Raw genomic sequence first — 23,137 nt, 5'->3', positions numbered from 1 at the left:
CCTCTCTAATCTGACCATTCCCTAAACAGTATCTTACCTACACAGCCCAATCTCCCAAGCTCTTTCTGATTTAAAACATAGCGGTTATATGGTTGATAAACAGAAAGTAGGACCTCATTTAATACAAACTATCATGGAAATAAATGAAGAAATGCGGTTAAGAATAGAAGCTAAATGTCAGAGTTTATTAATATTTTTATGCATTCCCTTTTTGTATGTTTAAAATAAAAAATTATATCTGTGTCCTCCTATAAAATAAACATTGTTCTGTAGTATTTTTTTTAAAATAATAACTGTTTAAACACTTCGTATCGAGTATGAATACAGGTGAAATTCAAAATATTAGAATATCATGCAAAAGTTCATTTATTCCAGTAATGCAACTTAAAAGGTGAAACTAATATATTAGATAGACTCATTACAGGCAAAGCAAGATAGTTCAAGCCATGATTTGTCATAATTGTGATGATTATGGCTTACAGTTCATGAAAACCCCAAATCCACAATCTCAGAAAATTAGAATATTGTGAAAAGGTGCAATATTCTAGGCTCACAGTGTCCCACTCTAATCAGCTAATTAAACCCTAACACCTGCAAAGGGTTCCTGAGCCTTTAAATGGTCTCTCAGTCTGGTTCAGTAGGAATCACAATCATAGAAAAGACAGGTGACCTGACAGTTGTGCAGAAAACCATCATTTATACCCTCCATAAGGAGGGAAAGCCTCAAAAGGTAATTGCAAAAGAAGTTGGATGTTCCCAAAGTTTTGTATCAAAGCACATTAATAGAAAATTACAGTATGTGGAAGGGAAACATGTGGAAGAAAAAGGTGCACAAGCCGCAGGAATGACCGCAGCTTGGAGAGGATTGTCAGGAAAAGGCCATTCAAAAGTGTTGGGGACTTTCACAGGGAGTGGACTGAGGCTGGAGTCAGTGCATCAAGAGCCACCACACGCAGATGGATCCTGGACATGGGTCTGTTGCTCCATGGTCCAAAGTCCTCTTTTCTGATGAGAGCAACTTTTGCATCTCATTTGGAAACCAAGGACCCAGAGTATGGAGGAAGAATGGAGAGGCACACACTGCAAGATACTTGAAGTCCAGTGTGAAGTTTCCACAGTCTGTGTTGATTTGAGAAGCCATGTCTTTTGCTGGTTTTGGTCCACTGTGCTTCATTAAGTCCAGGGTCAACACAGCTGTCTACCAGGAGATTTCGGAGCACTTCATGCTTCCTTCTGCAGACGAGCTTTATGGGGATGCTGAATTCATTTTCCAGCCGGACTTGGCACCTGCCCACACTGCCAAAAGCACAAAAATCTGGTTCAATGACCGTGGGATTCCTGTGCTTGATTGGCCAGCAAACTTGTCTGACCTGAACCCCATAAAGAATCTATGGGGCATTGCCAAGAGAAAGATGAGAGACATGAGACCGAACAATGCAGAAGGGCTGAAGGCCGCTATTGAAGCATCCTGGTCTTCCATAACACCTCAGCAGTGCCACAGGCTGATAGCTTCCATTGAGGCAGTAATTGGTGCAAAAGGGGCCCAAACCAAGTACTGAGTACATATGCTTGCTTATACTTTTCAGAGGTCCAATATTGTTCTATGTACAATCCTTGTTTTATTGATTGCATGTAATATTCTAATTTTCTAAGATGGTGGATTTGGGGTTTTCATGAGCTGTACGCCATAATCATCACAATTATGACAAATCACAGCTTGAACTATCTTGCTTTGCGTGTAATGAGTCTATCTCATATATTAGTTTCACGTTTTAAGTTGCATTACTGAAATAAATGAACTTTTGCACGATATTCTAATTTTTTTTGAGTTTCACCTGTAAGACATTAAAACATTCAGGTTTATATTTTGCCTTATGGAGTTTGATCATTGTTTTTTTTTAAAAAAAGAATCTCCAATTTGTTCTTTTTATCTATTCCAGTAAGAAGCCATGCGTGTGAACTAGACCAGCATGGAAGACCAGGTAGATGTTCACACATCTGTTTGCTCAGCAGCAGCTATAAAAGCAGGACTTGTCGCTGCCGGATGGGCTTTGTCTTGGCAAGTGATGGCAGATCATGCAAAAGTATGTTTTCTGATATCAAACACTTTACCAGAAAGAATTTGTGTTTGGAGTAGAATTCTTTATATTAAATAAAATAATTAATAATACCAGTTGCATGAGCTAAATGTTAGGTGGTGGAAGTATTCAGCAGTATGTTCTTACCATATTAAAGCAATACAGTCAAGATCAAGTGTGGTACTAATACCACTCTATAAAGCCTTAGTAAGACCAACCTAGAATACTACATTCAGTTTTTGTCACCACACTGTAAAAAAAGATGTTGAGACTCTAGAAAGAGTGCAGAGAAAAGCAACCAAGGGGATTAGGGGCATGGAGGCTAAAACATATGATGAACAGTTGCAGGAACTGCACATGGCTAGTCTAGTGAAGGGGAGGACCAGGAATGTCATGATAGCAATGTTCTAATGTTTGAGGGGCTGCCACAGAGAGATGGGGATCAAGCTATTTTCCAAACCACCCGAAGGCCAGACAAGGAATAATGGATGGAAACTGAACAAAGAAATTCAACCTGGAAATAAGGATACATTTTCTGATACTGAGAACAATCAATCAATGGAACAGCTTGCCTTGAGAAGTTGTGGGAGCTTCATTACTGGAAGCTTTCAAGAAGAGACTGGACTGCCATCTGTCAGAAATAGTGTAGGGTCTCCTGCTTGGATGGGGGGAGGTTGGACTAGATGACCTAAAGAGTCCTTCCAACTCTGTTAATCCGTATGTATGTATGTATGGACTGGACCTTGTAGTAGCAGAAACATATTTCATTATTTCTTGTTATTCTTGTCTCCTACAGGATAGTATGTTTGTTGAGTCCTATCATAAGTTTGCATTTTGTATCCTGATAACCTATGTGAACCTTTACAAAAACTACCATAATGCAAGTTATATAGCCAAAATTTAACTTACAATTTTTAACTGAATCCAAATATTTTTTTAAAAAAAAAATTTAAATACTAGTTGCTCTGGGTGCTTCTATTTTCAATATTGATTACAGGTTGCAATATGTTTAAGAAGACAGTAATTGAATATATAAGTATTTATATATATATATATATATATATATATATATATATATATATATATATATATATATATATATATATATATATATATATATATATATATATATATTCAGATAAAAAGTATAGTCTATTACTTTGTGATTTTCTGCTTTAGTTTTTGAATTTAAAAATAAAAAATAAATTGTGTCTTTGCTGAACTTTACAGTATTATTACATGTTAGTAGCAAACAATAGATCCATTTAATACATTATGCAAATCAATTTTGCACTAACACTAGTCTGATGTTCTTTTGGACTTTTGAAATATTGGTATAAAAAGCAGTGATCAATTAGATGTAACAGAAACAACTGTTTTAATTAAATTTAACAAATTTAATTGGCTTAATTGACCAATCATTCTTAGCTTAGATGACTTCAGAATATATAAAATCTTAATTGTAAACAAAAAGTTTTAGTGTTAAATAAAGCAGCGTTCATTTTTAGTCTAAATAAATTATGAAATATTAGTGATTTAAGTTTTTAATACTCTTTTATGTAGGACTAAAGAATGAATTGTTCCTGTTTTATGGGAAAGGACGTCCAGGCATCATTCAAGGAATGGATCTAAATACCAAAATAGCTGATGAACATATGATCCCTATAGAAAATTTGGTCAATCCTCGAGCTTTGGATTATCATGCTGAAACCAATTACATATACTTTGCAGACACTACTAGTTTCTTGATAGGACGTCAGAAAGTTGATGGCTCTGGCCGTGAAACAATCCTGAAGGATGGTAAGTAATACATGGAAAAATTTCAATGGAATATTGGAAACTGAAAATTTCACTCAAGCATTTTCAAGAATAGGCATCAAGTTAAGTTTGCTTATTTATTTTAAAACTCTGAAAGTTTAAGATTTCAGATTTCATGACTGCAGGATCATTGTTGTCCAGAATGTTTTGATTATATATTACTCGGTAGCTGGGATTTAAAATAGTCTGTATTTTTTAACATACACTACCAATGGAGATAATTTCAGGATATTCTTAGGAGAAATGATATCTTGGTACTAAGTCAATAAATTATTTAAGCATCTTCACCAATTTCAGAAGAAATTTCAAAGTCTACATGATACCATCAAGTTTTCTTCCTTCTTTCCCAGCTGTGAAAGAAAAGCCAGAGGCCAGCAATTCAAAGGGCAGGGCTATCAGTTATACCAACAACCAGCATCTGCTCAGGTTCAGTGCATGAAGCACAGGACAAAAAAGCTTTTGGAACCTGACAAGGACAGGAGGAAGCAGAAATGATATGGGTTTACAGGAGAACTAGAACTTTCAAACAGTTAACTGTGCCACTCTAGTTTAAGATAAATAATTTAATTTAGCCTTGCTATGTCAGGTTTCTGCCATATTCAAGCCAATTGACCCCGTCTATAGTTGAATTTGGACATTCATAGCTTAGCCGAGAAGAGGAAGTACAGTACTAATGTTATTTCTCAATATTTCTGTTTTATTACCCCTTTCATTGCATTTATCATAAAATAATTTCTCAATTGTGCTGAAGAAATATTACAAAACTATCATAAAGCAAGGAAAATCAATATTTAATGGAAATTGGAATACTTCTGATTCAACAGCGAGTAGTACCAGATTTAATACCCCTACTGTTGTTTCCCCGAAAATAAGACAGTCTTATACTTTTTTTTTTTCCCTACAAAAGAGGCACCAGGTCTTTATATACTTTAGAATCACTGCAGCCAGGCTGCTTAGGCCCTGACACTTGTTGTTCTTCTGCCTGACTTCTTCTGTGGCTGCTTGCGGTAGGAGACCATGTGATGTCTCATGCTAGTGCTGCCACTTGTGGCAGGATGCCTCATGCTGCTTTCTGATGGTGCTGCCACTTGTGCCAGAAGGCTATGTGCCGTATTGCCCTGTGATACCACTTGTGGCAGTCTGCTATGTGGCTCGTCAGGCTGGTGCCAGTGCTTGCATCAGGGGGCCACATGGCATGTTGTGCCAGTGCCACTGCTCATAGCAGGAGGCCATGTGGTGTGGTGTGCCATTGCACATACAAGCGGTGGCACTGGTGCGGCATGCACATGACATCCTGCAACAAGTGATGGCACTGGCATGAGATGTTGCAAGCAGCACCACTGGCACAATTCACCATGCAGCATCCTGCCACAAGTGCCAGCATCGGCACAATGTGCCACATGACGTCCAACTGCAAGCGGCTGCAGAACAAGTTGGGCAACAGATGTCAGGGCATTAATCCTTGGGGAGAAACACCCAGAAAGAAACTGGGCAAGATGGTATATGCAGTACAATGCAGTGGGCCATGTGCAGATCTGTACATTGGGAAAATGAAACAATCACTTCATAAATGCATGGCACAACATAGGAGAACAAACACATCAGGACTAGATTCAGCAGTCCGACTGCATGTAAAAGACACAGGCCACACTTTTGAAGACAACAATGTCCATATTTTGGATAGAGGATTGCTGGTTTGAAAGAGGGGTGAAAGAGTCCATCTACTATATGGCAAAATTGAACAACCCCCTCTCAACAGAGAGGGAGGGATACAACATTGTCTATCTCGAATGTACAACATAGTCCTTTCAACAGTTCCAAGAAGGTGCTGTACCAATTTACACCACTCAGGTGACCCTGAGGACACAGATAAACCTCCAGGTGGCCTAAACAACTTTCTAAAAGAATGCAAATGACCAGCTGTCTTTAAGGAGTATAAATCCTTCCATTCCCCACCAACCATTCAGAGCTGAAGAAGCTTCTTGGATGAGAAGCAAAACATCTTCAAAGAAAAAACAAAATCCAATTGCCTCTTGGAAAAAACACCTTTGGGACAACCATGACCTGGGTGACGGAGAATATCCATAGACATCATGCCTTCTGGGATAAGATCTGCTTCCAACCTCCTATCATTCTGTAAGACTTCTCTTTGCAAACTGGCTTGGGCACCCGATGGGGAGTTCTACATTGGAGATGGATGCTAGATTGATAGACCTGTTCTTTGCTCCCCACTTTCTCATCTTTTTTTTTTACTGATTGTATATGTGTGTGGTTCCCCCTCCCCCCCTGGTTGTTTTATTGTTCTATTTTACTTCTGCTTTGTTTAAACTTACTTTTATTTCTTAGTTTCTTTTATTGCAAACTAAATTGCAAGTCATTCTAAACTCTTTATGATCTAGTAATTGGCTGTGTAATCATTTGGGAATACTTTACCAAATACCTAGGGACAGGAATAGCTGTTGCATTTTTTTCTGTGCATGTGGTTTCCACCCTTCCCTTGTAATATTTCTTATTTATTTGTTTATTTAGTTTGTCACCCATGTTCAAGATAAAAGGAATAAGAATAAACATGTATAAGAACACAGAAAATGGTCACAACTAAATGGGGACAGTAGGACAGGGAATTAGGCATGCTGGTGCACTTAACATTTTGGGGAACTTTGCACTCCCAATTCACATTCAAAAACTTTGTCAAGAGAAATTTTCTTCTATATTCCTTAATATTAATTGTGATTTCATATGGAGAATAATAATTATTCCTCTTTCTGCAGTACTTCTTACATCATTTATATTCTCTTAGTAGATCTAAGAAGTTTCCTTAGTTTTTAATTGTAATGTTACAATGCATCACTTCTTTCCTTCTTTAAAACCTATAGGAGTGTGTCCTTCGCTATGATGAAATACTAGAAAAGCAATTATGTGCAATGAGTGAGGAATATGAAGTTTCAATATGTAATTCGGTTGTTGCACAGTCTATATTACAATTTTCTTTGAAAGTTCAAAAGCAAAACAACAAATTAATCATCCATGTTGGAAAGTGAGCTGGTTTTCTGCTAAAATATTGCAGTACCTAACATGTTTAATTACTCTTGAAAATGTCATCTTTGCTGCTACTCAATAAAAAAAATATATAGAAACAAATGAAAATAGAATATTTTAATTGGAAATGTTTGATGAACTGTTATATATTCTAAAAAGCTGCTGTTCTAATGATCTTAATGTACTCCCTATCTTGCTTATTTTTTAAAATATAGATACATGCACGCACAAACATACACACAATATACATATGCATACACATACACATACATGTAATAGTTATTTTAGATAAGCTAAACATAGGTTTATTCCCCAAGTGATATGTTCAATGTAATTATTTGCACTAACACGGTATTATCCATCAAAGACTGTTAATTTACTTACCATAGCTTTTATTCATTTATTATGCATATGTTCTGTCACTGTTATTATTTTATTGCCAGGATATTTTATATCATGATAAAAGAAACTAGTAAGAGATAATTAATGATACTCCATTGCCTTTAGATAGACTGTGCCAGAAAAGTATTTGAATCATTCTTCGTGCTACTTTAAACTCCTCAAAGAAAAGGTTGGATATAAATCAAATAAATAAATGTTGAAAAAACATATCATTGCAATCCATACATAGCATTGCAATTCACACCATTCCAGAAAATTATCAACAATACAACTTGATTCCATTATAAGGAACTGTTCTAGATTCGGCATTGCTGTCATTAACCTCTTTCACTTCCATATATTTCTTGCTTCGAAGGCAGACAATAAGTTCAATGCTATTTGTACCTTACAACTGGTCACTTTAAATATTCAGTATCATGAATATTATGATTATAGTCAGATTATGATTATAGTCAGATTATGATTATAGTCAGATTACGATTATGGCCACTATTTGCTTAGGCTTTTATAAAGGACGTATTAGCTTTATCTTGTTATTGATCGTTTTGTGAAATGTGACAGCAATTATAATTATAAATAACTATGATTATTTATGATTATATAAATAACTTGAATTATATTGAGAATACTAGTGTACCTAATATTATACACACTCACGTGCACACACAGGCACCGAAAATTATATACATATACATATATATTTATATTTATATTGCTTGTTTATACAGATCTCGATAATGTAGAAGGCATTGCAATAGACTGGATTGGAAATAATTTGTTTTGGACAAATGATGGTTACAGGAAAACAATTAATGTTGCCAGGCTAGAAAAAGCTTCTCAGAGCCGTAAAATTCTACTGGAAGGTGGCATGTCTCACCCACGAGGAATTGTGGTGGATCCTGTTAATGGGTATGAAAACTTTCTATCTTAAATAACAGTTTATCTATTTGAAAATGCACTAGGAAGATTCACAAATTATTTACAAAAGGTCAGCTAAGGTCATTATCATTTCTCATTTGTCTACACAGCAGATTTGACTCAATATTGTGTGTGTACGTAATGAAATGAAATAGAAAGGATTAAATTTGTAGTTATAGCTAGACAACCTCTGACCTATTGTGTCATCATTTTTGAGATATTTCCATACCCAAACAGAGAAACGGAATGACTGTGGGCCAGTGGTGGGTTTCAAAAAATTTTAGAACCTCTTCTGTAGGTGTGGCTTGCTTTGTGGGAGTGGCTTGCTGGCCATGTGACTGGGTGGGAGTTACAAGACCCTTGCACCCCTAAACCTTTAGAAAAAAATCCCAGGGGGGTTCAAACTTGACAGCTTTAACACTTGTGGGCTTCAACTCCCAGAATTCCTCCTCTCGCTCTGGAACTGATTGTAAATGGCACTGTAGATTTGTGGAACCTCTTCTATAGAAGAGGTTAGAACTGACAAGAATCCACCCCTGCTATGGGCATACAAAAAAGCAGTGGCAGCAGGAATGACTTTTGACTTCCTGTCTGCTTCCCCATTGATTTCCTTGGTAGGAAGTCAGAAAACATTGAAGTGATGACCATGTGACTATGCTAACCATGGCAGCAAGGCAGCATTGAAGCAACTTTGTCAAATATCAATCCTACAGGACTCATGGGTTTAGATTTTGGATGCATTTTGTTAGTTGACTCATTTGAAGTACATTGTAATTGTTGTAATTGATAGAAAATCAAATGCATAAGCATAGGACTGGAGAAATAGTACATGGGATTTTATGTAGTGCTTGTACATTATGGGTTATTTAGAGATGATTATTGAGCTTTCAGTTCATATGGGTCATGTAATCAAGGTAACCCAGAAAAGTATCAGTTGTATGAACCAAAATAATACATTAAAATTGTATTTATGCCAATGTTCATTGAGATGCATCACTTTTTTGAATTGGATCCTTACTTGTCTGAACAGATTTAACCCTAAAAATAGGATCATTAACAGAATGAGGTAAGGGAACTTTTTTCTTCAATGCCCTTGGAATTCCTTGTCCCGCTCAAAGGGACTTCATATATGTTCTAGAGCTCTAGAGAGAGAGGTCACTTGCAAAATTCACTTCCCAATCTTTCTCCATCAGAATCATTTTGCTGAATGAAAGTTTTGTTCATCTGTTCACCAAAAAGTGGATCAGCTATATTTTGCTAAAAAAGTTTTGCTTCTAAATAATAGCAAAGCAAATACCGTAGGTGCCCAGAGTTGCCTTGGACTGTGAGATGGGTAGCAAAGAAATGAATGAATGAATGAATGAATGAATGAATGAATGAACCTAAATTGTCTCAAAATAATTTATAAAAAATCACTTTAACTTCACTTTTCATATATTTTTCAGGAGAAAAGTTTAGGAAAGGCCAGCATATAGTTCAGGTAATCATTAAGTTACAACAGAAATTGGGACTGGAATTTCCATCACTAAGTGATGTGGACTTAAAGTGCAACATCATGTGACTTCATTGCTTAGTGATGCCAAACTTTGCACTCCCGTTGCTTTTGCTAAACAGATTAAAGAAGGCATTAGGTGAGGAACTATCCCAATCCACTTTCAACCTGGTGTCTCCCAGCCCTAAACCCAAGCCTTGGTAAGTTAAACCTTCTCTTTGACTACCTATCTCAGCTGCCTATCTCCCCGTCTCTCTTCCCTTTTGCTGCCTTGCGCTCTGCCATTTTTGTTGAACGTGTCATCCAATGGTGTTTACCCTGCTGGCCTTCCTGCCCTGGTGGCCTCAATGTCCTATTTGAGAGCAGCGTGGGAGAAGGTCTGGCACAGCCAGAAGCTGTTTCACATAGGATGTTCCTCCTCAGCAATAGGAAGATGGCAAAGGTCGGCTGGGCATGGCAACACCTGCGGAGCACAGGGTAGCAAGATGGCTGCAGCTTTGTGCTGTGATGCTGGATGGGGCTTAAGACAGCACTCTTTATACTCTTCAATGGCCCTAACTTTGGAGACAAGGCAGAATTACCATTTTTTAGCACTGCTGTAACTTCAAACAGTTGCTGAATGAGTGGCTGTAATTCAAGGACTATTTGTAACCCCCTTTAAAGCCTAAATCAAATCATGGCATACTTTTTAAAATCAACTTCACTATCACCCTCTTTTAAAAGTTACTTCCACGTCCCATTTCCTTAATAGCTTTATTTTCTTGTACCACTCAAAGCAATTAACTGAAAATAATACTAACTCATATTATTAACTATCATATTACAAATGATTAAATACAGTACAAAGAAGCAAACAACTATACATTCTGGCTATTTCTCTCCCTACCTTGATAGGACAAGAATTTTTGGCGTAGCAAAATACTACAACAGTTGGTAGTAAATTTTCTCAGGATAAAGCTAGAAAAAGAAAATCTGCCTGGGGAAATCAAGTAAACCAATTAGTATAACTACATACAAATAACTATTTTCCTTATTGCAAAATAGTGTGATTATAGTTTTAAAAACCAAGAAATGATATATTTGTTGACCAGCTATGGTATTCTGCTAATTAAAACGATATTTGCTCTGCTTTGGCTTGAATAAAAGTCAGCTTGGGATATGGCAGAACATTTACTCAGAATAATAACCTCAAGATTAAAATATCAGATGACATCATAAATGCACTTTATAACACTAGCTTTCTTTCTGCTTTCACAAGTTTCAGTGTCTAGTTTAACATTTGTGCAATGCAGCCAAAAGCAAGAAATTGGAAGTTTGACAAAATCAAGTTGCAATTAAATATATCACTTTCCATAACATCGATTGTTAACCTATACATATATACCCAGAAAGTCCCCACACACGCACACACAATATTTGTTTGGAAAAGCTGAGTGAAATGAGCAAGCACTATTAAGCATTGTGATAGATGCAAGAAACCAGGGGCCAAAATCGAATTCAAAAGCACTGCAAGTTTTTTCCATGCTATCTCTAACCACGAATCTGATCTAGTAACAATCAAAGCAAATGGACTCCAGATAAGAGTCAATGGACATCAGGGGGGGAGGCTTGATTTAGGTCTTTTTCAGGGGTGTAGGGATTCCGATGAGTTTGACCCCACCTTCGAGCTCTGGCTGGTCATCTCCTAAATATCCAAGACTATTTAAACGGATTACATAGTTTTGTAATTTACTTCAGTAAAACCCAGGGGGCTTCTTATAGATTAGTAGTACATGACTAGTGCTTTAGGACCCTCCTCCTATGCATGATCTGTGCAACATCCACCCATCTTTTGCTCCACCTTTTGAATTCAAGCGTTTCATATGCAACCAACAAACTGCAATATACTTCTCAGTATCTCTTTTTCCTTTACCTTTTCTTGGCAGCTGTCTCCATCACAAGCTGCTATCAATAGCTTTGCATTTTTTTCCCTACTAACTCACACCCTAAAACACCTTTATGTGCAACATGCCAGGATTCTGACAGTATCCCAGCCAAACATGTTCTCTTCCAGGCAGGAGGTCTCTGGTACTCCAATTCAAATTTCACTTTCAAAGTTTGGGGGAAAGACCAAATTCACATGGCATTTGTTTGATTATTATTATTAAATCAGTGCTTATTTGTGGTGACTGTCTGGAAAAATCCCTGCAATTTTCTTGGCAATATTTTCAAAAATGATTTGCCATAAGAAAGTCTGACTGATCCAAAGTCACCCAGATTTGCAAGGCAGGACTAGAACTCATAGTATCCTGGTTTCTAGACCTTTGCCTTATTTATTCATTTGTACCCCAAATTTATTTATTTATTTATTTATTTGATTTATTTACAAATAAATTAAGGCAGCTAACACATCCACACCTATCTTCTCCTATTTTCCCCACAAGATATAGATGGTATTCAGCAGGTTCTGACCACTTCTGGAGAACCGGTAGCAGAAATTTTGAGTAGTTCAGAGAATGGAAAATACCACCTCTGACTGGCCCCACCCCATCTTTCTCTGCCTCCTGACCTGATTGGGAGGAAATGGGGTGGGGAGAGAATGGAGATTTTACAGTATCCTTCCCCTGCCACACCCACTAAGCCATGCCCAACAAGCCACACCATGCCCACTAAGCCACACCACATCCACCAAGCCACATCCACAGAACCAGTAGTAAACATTTTTGAATCACACCACTGCCACATGAACAACCCTGTGATATGAGAAAGAATGACTGGCCCAAAGACACCCAGTTGGCTTTCATGCTTAAGATGGAATTAGAACTCATTTTCTAGCCTGGCACCTTAATGATTAAGGATCTTAATTAAGAATTCATTTGCTATTTCTGCTATTCACCACTTTTCCATTTTTTATTAAATCCCCCATTTATTTCTTTATTTAAAATACTTTTGTTACTTGTATGAGCTCCATCTAAAATTCTGCTGGGCTTATAACTAAGAAGCAGAAATACCTGGTGCCACAACCAAACTCCTTCAATGCAACCAACAACACTGTCTTCAAACTCTGACTTCACTCTATTCCAGCACTTGGGAGAAATACCAAATTATGTTTGGCATTTGTCTCATGTCCTATTCTGAAATATAATCGCAATAGTGTAAAAGTTACAGATAATGGTGATTAAAATAAAATTTAAAAAGAAAAAAAAAGATTCATATATGATAAATGTAAAACAGGCTCAGTTTTTAAGTTATTACTAAATCTAAGCATATAGAAACATACTGGTCCACTCTCTCGCACCATCATTGTTGTATTTCTGTTAGATTTTATCAAAACAGGTTTAGCAAACTAGAAGTCCCTTTTATATGACTAGATGGATATAAATATGCTGCTCATTTTGTAGGACCGTGTGTATAACTTTACAATAAGAAGTGTAACTGCCAAATTGCAATTCCATACTACAAATGAATATTGCTGGAATTTTGCCTATATTTTAATTAATTTCTTATGCTAAATCATTACCACATAATTTGAGCCTGGTTTTGGATGTGACAGATATAAACTGCAAAACACTTAGGACAATGTTTTAAGTAATATCCTTTTAACAAGTCAAATAAATGTTTTCAAGGTCTATTGATTCATTGTACATTTGGAGAGAGTAAAGAGTATATTGATTAGGTTATTTACTTCAGTTCTAGACAGCTGACATAAAGATTTCATTAAAGGCAATCTCAAATGAGCCTTGGCTGTATCTGAAGCTGTAATTTGTACAGCTCAGTACCATATATAATAAATAAAGGATTATCTGCTAGGCAGTATTTACAATAGGTAAAGCCATGGTACCTCTTAAATATATATTTACTATTGCATTATTATTCAACATACTTGCAAAATGATGTTACAAGAATGTATAGGTGCATGTCCAACCTAATTTAATTTTTGGAGTCCTTTGTGGTCTCTGAGCTTAGTTGTTTCCTTGCAGACATTTCATTATCTGACTAAGTAACATCATTTATTAATGGGTGTGGGGTTTATACACAGTAGTATGCCCTGCCAGTGTTGGTGGGGATATGGTATTTAATTTTAATTTTTTGATAGGTCGGTGTCCTATTCCCAGTGCTTTAAAAATGATGCCAGGGTTTCAAGCACTGCATATTAGAAAGATATTAAAATTAATGATGGTGGTGATGGTGGTGGTGGTGGTGGTGTGTGTGTGTGTATCCACTTAGTGAAAGGTGAAGTTTCACAATTACCCAGATTTGGAGACTGGATTTTGTCTTTTTATCACCGATCAAGTGCTTCCCCAGGAGATAGGCAGATGTGATTGTTTGACGGTGTAAAATAGTCATCACAGTAAGCTGTTCCAAGTAAAGCTGTCTTTTTCAATTGACGGATGATAATTTTGTCAACGTTGATGCTGTTCAAGTGCTGCGCCAGATGTTTTGGGATTTGGGATAATAATATTACGTGTGGGTAATCTACAGTTGAATTCACAATCTAAGAGTGGAAGAAACTTAACAATTAAAAGTGCCAGTAAGAACCTAAAATTATTAAAATAGAGTTGAACAATATAGGCAGTTCCAAGCACAGCTTTTTGTAAAATTAGGGTGTTCAGGTCTGATAAAGTCAATATTTCCAGATACTGAGGAAGTCATTTAGATATCGCTCTGAGGGCTCCAACAATTACTATTATATCATTACTATTACTATTATTATTAATCTCAGAAGAGAGAAAACAGAAACCTTACACAAAAAATATGAAGGGATTTTAGGTTGTTTATGATTAAAGTTCTACAACTAAAAAAAATAAATGATTCAATTAATGTTTTTAATTTGTCATTTCACAGCTGGATGTATTGGACAGATTGGGAAGAAGATGAAATAGATGATAGTATGGGAAGAATTGAGAAAGCATGGATGGATGGTAACAACCGTCAAATATTTGTGACATTAAAGATGTTGTGGCCAAATGGATTAACTCTGGATTATCAAAGTAATATATTGTATTGGTGTGATGCCTATTATGATCATATTGAAAGAATATATCTGAATGGAAGTGACCGCAAGGTAAAAGAAAATATAATACTCCCCCCCCCCCTAGATTCCCTGTTTAGTGAATTACCGTGCCACTTTCTTTATTCTCTTTTCTCTTTAAGGCTGCCTATTGATTATCTTGTGCAAAATCCAGTCTAAGGACTATTGGGTTGTCTTGTGGGGGAAGGAAGGAAGAAAGAGAGGGAGGAAGGGAGGGAAGGAGGAAAGAAGGAAGGAAACTATTTGTTTATTTCAGAAGGTAAAAAGTTTTTGTAATCCTTATTCTACTATGAGATCAAGACACGAAAATTCATGTTAAGTCTAATATGACTCCTTACTAATTATTTTAATGTATCTGCCCATAATAGTACATGATACCATATATCAGCATTTTTAGATATTCCGTAAAAAAATGTCACACATGAATATACGCACTCATTCAGTAGAGTGTAAGTTGGTGGTCCTGAAAAAGATAGGCAAAAGCCATTACTAAAGCAATGATGGGGAACTTAGGCCCATAAGAATGAGACAATGTGTGGAAGAAATTTAAATAAACACCTTCCTAATTCACTTAGGAATAAGAAGGGGAAGAGGTACAGCACAATCAACCTTGCAAGATTCTGCTATTATAGCCATTCTCAATAAAATAATCAGTTTTTAATTCAGATGATGATTCCTGGTCTGATTTATTCAGTAGGGTTGACATGTATGCACACACAAATATACATGTACTATCATACAATTTATGTATGAACTTTAAAAAAAAATACTATCCATATGATTAGATAGAAAAAAATGGTATATGAGATATCACTTGGGCTTTCTGTATTTCAAATGTCTTACGCTTTTTGTTGTTTTCATATGATGAGTAGAGGTACTATTTTTATTTCATATTGGACCAAGTCTCTATCTGTGTGGCCAATTCTTGTTATACAGAAGAAAACCTAGTCTCAGGTGTCAGTTTTATTTGGCCTGGAATTTAACAATTCCTATAACATTGATGGTGCTATTTTTACACAGCTAATGGTCTGTGCTGAAATATATTTTATGATGTTTGTTTTGTATTTAGTCTATCTTTAATTATGTGCATTGCATAGATATGCTCTATATAATTGCCAAAGTTCAGTGATTTTATCTGTCCAATTTCTGTGTACTGAATTTAGATACAGATAGATCTGTTAGAATGATAGTTGCAATAACTTGTGAAAAAACTGATTTTACTACATTGTACCCAAAACCCAGCTTGGTCATCAGTTATCAGTGCCTTCCTTCTAGAATTGGTGATCCAAATAATTACCAAATCATTAGAGCTTGTTTCTAGGGTTACCAATAACAGATAATTAATTAATCATGTACCTCAAGGTCTAAGGCATCACTTATTATTTTTTATTTTGTAGGATTAATGCTAGCCATAGATCTCTCTCTCTCTCTCCCTCTCCCTCTCCCCCCCCCCCCTCTCTCTCTCTCTCTCTCTTTCCACACACACACACACACACACCCACACACACCCCTGTGAATAGGACTGCCAGTGATTGAACATCCTTACTCAAAGTAATGGAAGACAATGTCAGCTTTGAGCTAATCAACCTGAAGCCCTAGTTTTTGGAAGGTCAATATAAGGAATTTGTCTAAAAAGAAAATGCATGAGTTTTCTACATATTGCAGTTTCCTTTAAATTAATCAGTTAATCTCTGAACACAATTTATACCCTTGGATGAAATTAAGCAATGGTTTGTATCTTTATGGTCAACTAATCCATTGAATTTGTACAAATGGTTTTCCAGTACATTTTTCTAAGGTATAACAATGTTAGTACCTATTAGTAATCTATGCCTATATGCATACTATGTTGATGTGGATTTTTATTAGAAAAATGTAATTAGAAAGAATAGAGAAATCATAATAATTAATAAGATATTTGTAAGGAATGTAGCAGCCTTAGAGTCCCAAAGGTGCTTTTTAAAGAGGCAATTGGACTTTTCTTGTTTTTTTTCTTTGAGGATGTTTCGCTTCTCATCCAAGAAAGTTTGTCAGCTCTGACAGAATAGTGGAGAAAAGCTGAAGAAGCTTCTTGGATAAGAAGTGAAACATCCTCAAAGAAAAAAACAAGAAAGTCTAGTTGCCTCCTACCTTGTTTCCCTGAAAATAAGATCTCCCTGGATAATAAGCCCAATCGGGCTTTTGAGCACATGTGCTAAAATAAGCCCTCCCAAAAAAAATAAGCCCTCCCCAGAAATATTGCAACACAGCAGCAGCCATAAGGTAACCATGCTCGTTGCGTCCTGCATCTCAAAAATAATAAGACCTCCCAAAAAATAAGGCCAAGCACTTATTTTGGGGGTCAAAAGAAAATAATACCCTCTCTTATTTTTGGGGAAACATGATAAAAATAATCACCTTTGGGACAACCATGACCTGAATAACTGAGAATCTCTACAGAGTACCATCCTTAGAGGTAGATCCATTAAATTCCTTTCTAGCAGGATGAAATGGAGGAACATTTTCTCTTCCTCCCCAACCTTTATAAATTTGACAAATAAAATTAGGAAATAGGTTTATTATCTGAAGATATTTAAATTGGTGCTTTAGAGATTGGAATAGATTTTTTTTCTGTGAAGAAAACTCTAAATATATTTGCACACATGTAAAATCAAATATTCACAAATTTCTTAATTTCTGATTAAATGTTAAGTCATGTAGGGATATATTGAATGCTACAACTATTTAATGTCAATCAATTGCAGGTTGTCTACAGTGGGAAAGAATTGAATCATCCATTTGGACTATCATATCACAGAAATTATATTTTCTGGACAGATTATATGAATGGCTCTATTTTCCAACTGGATTTGATATCTAGAAATGTGACACTTCTGAAAAGTGAGAGATCCCCTCTCTTTGGGTTGCAGATTTATGATCCCCAGAAGCAACAAGGTATTGAAAATAACATTTTCTGCATTCACACCATGCAACACTGAAATAATTGTAGTTATAGAAGAAGTAAACATTCAACATTGCTTCAGACATTTCCCTCAATCTGCTGTGAACACACTAATCCATTAAATGTGAAATTAATTCTATGTACTAAGTCAATGCAGATGTGTAAGATATATTTAGTGAAAGATAATTGCCACTTGTCATCACTGAAATAAACATGGGTTAGTTTTGAAAGAGATTTTGCAGTTCCGTTGTTATAGTGATGCATACAAATCATCTCTTAAAATCATAAAACAAGTATATGTTCCACATCTTCTGCTGTTGCTACTGCTTTGGAAGTTACCTCTAGCTGCCCCTACATGTGTGAACTTTTGAGTTAATCCTCAACATCATGTATTATATTGTTTTCAACAGAAATTTCATAAAACTAATTGTATAGAATTTGACCATTAATTATGATTATAGTATGATTATATGATGATGATGATGATGATGATGATGATTTCATTAAACATGAAACTCAGTCAAATGAACATTCAAAAATGCATCACAAATATCATTGACTGGTGCTAATGGTTGATACGGTTGCTGCCAGCGTCCTACGTATCAACCAAGTACCTTATTATCAATAAGGTATATCATTAGTATATAATATAGTATATAAGGTGTATATTCACACACACACACACACACATATATATGTATTTGTGTTACAACCCCTGGTATGACTAAATATGGGAGGAAGGTCACTACTCCCTCTTTCTGTCCTTCGGCTTATCACAAAGACCATGCAGGCAGAAAACCATATTTTTATTTTTAATGTTGCCTTTTTATATATATGTTGTATTTGTACTGATAAATAAATAAAGGGAGACTAGTATAGATCTATTTCGAGCTAATTAGCTCTCATCAGCTAGCCATACCCTTACTGGGATTAGAACCCAGGCTGTATATATCTTAGGCAGGAGTTTTAGCCACTAAGCCACGGGCTCTGTTCCTTATCAGTTGAGCCAGGGAAATAGGTATGTATTTGTGTTACAACCCCTGGTATGACTAAATATGGGAGGAAGGTCACTACTCCCTCTTTCTGTCCTTCGGCTTATCACAAAGACCATGCAGGCAGAAAAACCATATTTTTATTTTTAATGTTGCCTTTTTATATATATGTTGTATTTGTACTGATAAATAAATAAAGGGAGACTAGTATAGATCTATTTCGAGCTAATTAGCTCTCATCAGCTAGCCATACCCTTACTGGGATTTGAACCTGGGCTGTATTATATCTTAGGCAGGAGTCTTAGCCACTAAGCCACAGGCTCGCCTCCTTATCAGTTGAGCCGGGGAAATAGGTATGTATTTGTGTTACAACCCCTGGTATGCCTAAATATGGGAGGAAGGTCACTACTCCCTCTTTCTGTCCTTCGGCTCATCACAGAAGACCATGCAGGCAGAAAACCATATTTTTATTTTTAATGTTGCCTTTTTATATTTGTGTTAAAAGGCAACATTAAAAACATTTGTGTTAAAAGGCAACATTAAAAATAAAAATAAAAATATGGTTTGTACTGTGGCAGCAGTAGTAAGCATTGTATTTCTATGATCTGCAATATAATGATTCCAGGTTTTAGAAATTAAGATGCATTAAACCAATATACAAAATGTTATGAATGATGGGTGGGAGGAACCAAAGTCACGACAACACGACATGCAATCTCAATGCTCTGATTAGTCGATACTTTTGGGTGGTCCAAACAGACCTAAACCGTCCCGCAGAGACGGTGAACAAGTAGAATATGTCTTGCTGATCTCAGGAACATCGCAAAGTACCTGATTGATCCAAGAGAAGTTCTTCAAGCCGGTGACAAAAAATCCAGCCATTTGTCTGATGAAGTCGGGGAGGCTCCAAAACAGAAGGATATGGAAAGAGAAAGTGTTTCCAGCCGGTGATGAATTTTTACTGCTTTAAAAGTGACTGCCTACCAAAAAAAAAAAAAAATTAAATTGGAGAACAGAGGAAATAAGTGGCGGAAGTAAATTTGCACTGGTTTTGGACATGGGTTATCTTACTTTTTAAACGCTATCTTCACGGATGGAATTTATGCAAGCCTTTTAAAGCGAATGGATTAAGTTTCCTTCTATTTTTTTTCTTTTACAATTCTTTGTAATCTATGGACTAAAATTCTCCTCTTTCATTACTGTAGGTGTTTTTCTAACTCATTTAAGAATCAGACTTTTTTTTAAAACTTGAAATACAAAAAAGATACAAAAAGAAACAAAGAAATTGTAACATTGTAACATTGCTACTCGGAGGCTGGAGGTTTGTGTATTGGAAACGAAACACTTTTTTCACTGATTAACCTGGCTTGGTACTTCAAGGTGTCACAGCTTGTTTATAAAGAGTGATAAAAAGAAAAAACACACAGATGTTCCTTTGAAGTATATTTTTAACCAGAGAAAGATGAAATGTTATTGTGAATCTATGCTTAATCCTGTTAAAACCTTCTAAGATAGAGCAGAAGTGTTTGTTAGCTGAAGATAATGGCACAATTTCAACAGCAGAAAGAAGTTTTAAGTCTGCAAAAGATACACTCAGAAATACAGAAATTATCAGATACACGTGAGAGGATAGAGAAGAAGTTGGAAGTCTTAGTGCACCTAACAGCAAAATATGATGAAGAAGATGCTAATCAAATAGAAAAAGTGGTAGTTAAAATCCTAAAAATCGAAGAGGAAAATGAATATAAAGAAATTAAAATGGCTGATATTTATAGTGATTGGTTTGTCTCTGAAAAGTGAAAGAGTGGAATACTGAAAGAGGAATTAAATGGAGGGGAAATCTACCCCAGATGGCAAGATACAGAAGAAGAGAAAACAAAATAATTTATGTATTTAAAGAGAAAAATTTTATTAGCAATATCATTGATAACACTACCGGCAATCAAAGATAAGCTTATTAAGGAAACAGAAGAAGGGCATCAAAATTACATGAGAGATTTTATAAGCAAAGAGTTGCTAAGAGGAGTCCATACAAAGTTGATTAAGGAGATGATTAGAGGACTGACACCACAAATGGCAGAAGATATGAGACTGTTTTGCTACTGGAAAGATACAAGTTGATAGATGGAAGAGTATAATTTAAAACTAGCTAAACTTAGTGAAATTTAGTGACAATAGGTATAGTTAAATAAATAATTGATAATTATAATAATGTATACAATGTGTAGTGTTATAATAAGCAATAACTGGATATGAATATTGAATGGTACCCATGAAAGGAAGATTAGAAACCCTTTTGGATTATATATAAATGTTAATTAAAAAAAAGAATTAAGTTAGATTCAGTTTAGTCTTGATTATTAGGGGGGAAATGATATGATGCAGGATATAGTCAAACAAAGGAGGGATAATGATAATAATAATATATGTATGTATGTATGTATGTATGTATGTATGTATGTATGTGTACAACATAAGGAAACGGGATGTAAATTATAAACAGTGATTTGGAAAGAAGGATTAGAAAATTTTGCTATTAAATATTATGGATGTTTAGCTAGAATAGGCCATAAGGATTCAGTGTTATTGGAGGATATTAGAAATAGCAAATGAAATGCCAGTATGTGGTTATGTTTTAAATCTTGGTATATTTTATGATGAAGGGCATTTAAACAATTATAGTCACATGAAAAAGGAGGTATGATGCTGGTAACATGTATAAATATACCTGAGTTAAAATACTTGAGTTAATATGAATTATGGTTGATGACTGTGGAAGAGCTGCACGAAAGTCTTTTGTAACCAACTGATACACTTTCTACAGTATGTAAAGAAGGAGGATTTTATGTGTTGTGTTTGTTTTGAAATTTTTTTTTAAACTTTTATAAAAAAATGTTATGAATGATGTTTGATGTTAAGGAGTAGAAGTTATGTACTACTCTTCCTTTTGATATCAGGCATTTCCTAGTGAAAAAAAAAAACAACCTCCAATTATGGTATAATAAATTAACCTCTGTTTTCATAAGGGTCTACTGCAATTCATTGTTTTCCCCATATTGAGAATTTTATATGAAACACTACTCTCTTCCTTAGAAAAAATATCCCAATTGCATACAATTATTAACACTATAAATATACAGTACATTCCCAGATCTATTGTACACAAAGCTTTTCTAAATAATAGAGCATCAGTAGTCTGAATAATATGAATAATTGAACAAAGGTCTGAGTAGAATGTAAGACCTGGAGAATTCATTGACTATCAGTAATTCTTTAAAAAATAGACTGGAATTTAGTTCGTTACGGTCATGAAGAATTTTTACACAATGCCTTTGGTCCCCATTTGGTAGGATGATTGACTTCATTTATTTCCTTCTTTTCCTGAAATCCCCAGGAAGGTTATTGTTTTTGTATGTGAATATGTGTGAGAAGGAAGGTCTACAGACACACATAACATTAAAAGCTTGGAGGGCATCTTGTCTAAGACTCAAAACAAAACAACCCAAACCCAACAATGCTGTTGATTTTGTAAATAATGAATGTGATACAGGACCCTCATTCAATGAACATATAATTTAAATTTAGATAGAACATGGGAAATATTATTGGGATGGCAGAAAGATAGATATAAAGGTAAGGCAAAATTAACAAGAGATGCATATAAGCAAGTATACATACATGTACTTGTGTCTCACACTGATCATGTCTGAGGCAATGGTAGTGGTACATAAATGAATATGAAAATGCAATCAGTGTTGCCTAACAACTATTATGAAGCTTCTGATAGTCATATTGATTTTAAGGCTAAGTAATAAAGTTGAATCAATATGGATATACCTAGCAGCTGTGCTTCACACTAATAGTCAATAGTGAATAGAACAATCTAAATTAAGCCTTATTGACACAGTGCTGATTAGCTAAATAGTTAAGCTAAATAGTATTATGGAGCTTGTAAATATCTAAGGACTCTCTAACATTTGGTTTGTGCAATTAATTGGGCAAGTTCCAAACAATGAGAAAGGCTTTCAGTCAGGTTTAGCTATTTTGTCAAACTAATGCTAGACATTCTTCTGAACTTTCACGGATGCTCTTGAAATGTTCTTCCTCAGGGGACAAAAAAGAAAAACATTATTGAATTTGGCCTGAATGTTGTGACTTGGATGTATGACACATTGTTCTTCAAATTTCTTAGATGTTCTAAGAACAGAACAGAAATGTCAATTTTAATCTCCAAACTAGATTCAGGTAGAATTTAGTGAAAACACTAACAACATATAATACATTTTTTTAAAAAAGCCATAGATGTTGATGCCATTTCTGTGTATATTTCTGTACTATAACTCTCAACTAAGATAGGCAATAATACATTGCATTTTCCCTGTTTCACTACATATTTAAGAAGTCAATTCTTCCCCATTCATTTTTCAAATATTCTATCATACTTAA

General features: G+C 35.4%; 1 protein-coding gene across 1 annotated transcript in view; it reads left to right on the top strand.

Moving 5' to 3' along the window:
- Positions 1–23,137, top strand: part of LRP1B (LDL receptor related protein 1B) — a gene marked incomplete at its 5' end in the record, with an annotated part of 698,113 nt that overhangs the window by 406,670 nt on the left and 268,306 nt on the right. The window contains 5 exons of the mRNA XM_081955361.1: positions 1,941–2,084; positions 3,642–3,878; positions 8,066–8,246; positions 14,572–14,791; positions 17,503–17,692. Of these exons, the coding sequence (XP_081811487.1) occupies positions 1,941–2,084; positions 3,642–3,878; positions 8,066–8,246; positions 14,572–14,791; positions 17,503–17,692 (972 nt within the window). The remainder of the gene's footprint in view (positions 1–1,940; positions 2,085–3,641; positions 3,879–8,065; positions 8,247–14,571; positions 14,792–17,502; positions 17,693–23,137) is intronic.

The sequence above is a fragment of the Natrix helvetica genome (assembly GCF_964273705.1).
Source record: "Natrix helvetica genome assembly, chromosome: 1".
NCBI classification, from domain to species: Eukaryota; Metazoa; Chordata; class Lepidosauria; order Squamata; family Natricidae; genus Natrix; species Natrix helvetica.
This window is presented reverse-complemented; position numbering and strand designations above follow the sequence as displayed.